The 1,944-nt window shown below is 49.3% G+C and overlaps 1 protein-coding gene across 1 annotated transcript; it reads right to left on the reverse strand.

Moving 5' to 3' along the window:
- LOC105304728 (melanoma-associated antigen B10-like) lies at positions 1 to 1,029 on the reverse strand. The gene has a single exon (XM_011378993.1). The coding sequence runs from the start codon at positions 1,027 to 1,029 to the stop codon at positions 1 to 3; it is 1,029 nt and encodes a 342-aa protein (XP_011377295.1).
- Between the last annotated feature and the right edge of the window lie 915 nt (positions 1,030 to 1,944).

Consider the following 1,944-nt stretch of genomic DNA (forward strand, 5'->3'; position numbering starts at 1 on the left):
TCACTTAGTGTGGGAGAACCTGCTGGCCAAGGCCTTGGAGCGTGCCCTGGCCATGGCAATAGTGCAAGACTTGGCTGCTGCTCTTGCCCGGGCACTTTCTTCCTGATCTTGCAAAGCCTCTTTATACCAGGATGGGAAGGCACTGGGGACTGTATTATAGATCTTGGCCAAAAATTCTAGGACTCTCATCTTGCTGGTCTCAACATGGGCTCTGGGGCCCCACAGGAACTCGAAGCACGGAGGATCACTACCCGGCACCTGTCGGTATTCCAGGTACTGTTGCTGCACAAAATCTTCTGTAATTAGCTTCTTGGGGTCTCCATAGATTAAACTCTTCTTCCCAGAAAATAACTCCATCATATTCAGCACTTCCCAGACTTCCTCTTCAGTGGCGCAGTTGCCCTTTGTGAAGATCACGCCCAGGATAGTCATCAGCAGACCAGTCATGGGCATACCTCTGTTATCTCTCTCATCACAGTTTAGTTCCAATTTGTTGATGAGGACATAGGTATTCCTGTTGGGATCCATTTCCTTCACATCAAGGCCAAAGATCAGCTCCAAGTGGTCAGAGGCTTTCCTGAGGATCTCATGGAAATGACTTCTGTACACTTGGATTACATTTCTCATCATATCTGCTTTGGTAATGGGCTCTTTCATTTGATATTTGTACAGCAGGTAATGAACCAACATAACCACCTTTTCATCTATAGCACCTCTGTACCACTGCTCAGTGTTATCATGGGCCTGTGAGGAATTTTCCCTTTCCTCTTCTTGATTGCTGGCATCTTTATTAAATCTTGCATTTGAAACAGCTGCATCAGTAGTGGTGGTGGAGCAGACTCCCCCAGGCACTCTAGGATTTCTGGGTGTTACTTTGGCAGATGAATCCTGGGGAACATCCCTGAAACCAGAAGACGGGGAAGAAGGGGACTCTTCTTCCTCCTGAGCACCCACTGGATCTGTGGACTCTTCTTGGGCCTGGCGGCGTTTCTCACGGGCACGAAGTTTACTCTTCAGTCCCCGAGGCATGATGACTTGTCAGGGACAGCAGGCAAGAGTATGGGCAAGAGGGCAAATTATTCGATGACCTGTAAGAAAGAGGATGAAATGGTGTGATATCCTTAGTAGGGAAATCCCACCTTTGGCTTTATTGATTGCCATCTCTGCAGGTTGACTTAAGGGCACTGCTCTAGGAACCTACAAGCCTCCTGTTCTCTGAGTTGTCTTTCCCCTGTGGACTCTGTGAAAGTTACTAGAGTTCCCCTTAGGATGCAGCATTCCATCCCTGCCTGAATCTTATTGGAGCTGATACAGGGTTTGGCAAGTCCAGGCCTTGTGGAGCCTTCTCTGTTCTTGAATATCAGTTGTTTCTCCCAGTTCAAATGCAGGCCCATTACCTCTACTTCTGGCAGGACCGGAAGTCCTCTCTGTTCAATTGCTTTGATGCTGATCCCTCATTCCAAAGCCCTCAGCTCCCTGACATCCTGGAGGAGGAACTGAGGGGGAACCTCATCTGAGCACACCTGCCTGGGATACCCTGGAATGACAGCAATGGCAGAGCTCTGTGGCAGAGCTCTCCATCCTGTGATAATTAGGGTTTTCACTCCTCATTTAGAGTCCTCACCTTTATTTCTTGCAGGGCCTGGGACTGCTCCTTCCCAGCAAGGCCCTCACATCCCTGAAAGTTCTGAAGAGGAGTTTAGGAAGGCCTCAGTTTAACATATCTTCTCCAGGGACCCCTGCCAGGGATGGCATCACCTGTAGGGCTCTGTGAAACACCTCCTCTGTGATGAGTGGTCCCCTCAATCCTCAGGTTGCTTATTGTGGCTCCTTCCTTTGACTGCCTGGTATCTCCCTATTGCAGACTTGACGCTTATAATAATCAGACTCACACTCTCATCCACTTGATATCCTGGAATATGTGGAGGGGCGGGGCGGGGGGGG

The sequence above is a fragment of the Pteropus vampyrus genome, unplaced genomic scaffold (assembly GCF_000151845.1).
Source record: "Pteropus vampyrus isolate Shadow unplaced genomic scaffold, Pvam_2.0 Scaffold351, whole genome shotgun sequence".
Lineage (NCBI taxonomy): Eukaryota > Metazoa > Chordata > Mammalia > Chiroptera > Pteropodidae > Pteropus > Pteropus vampyrus.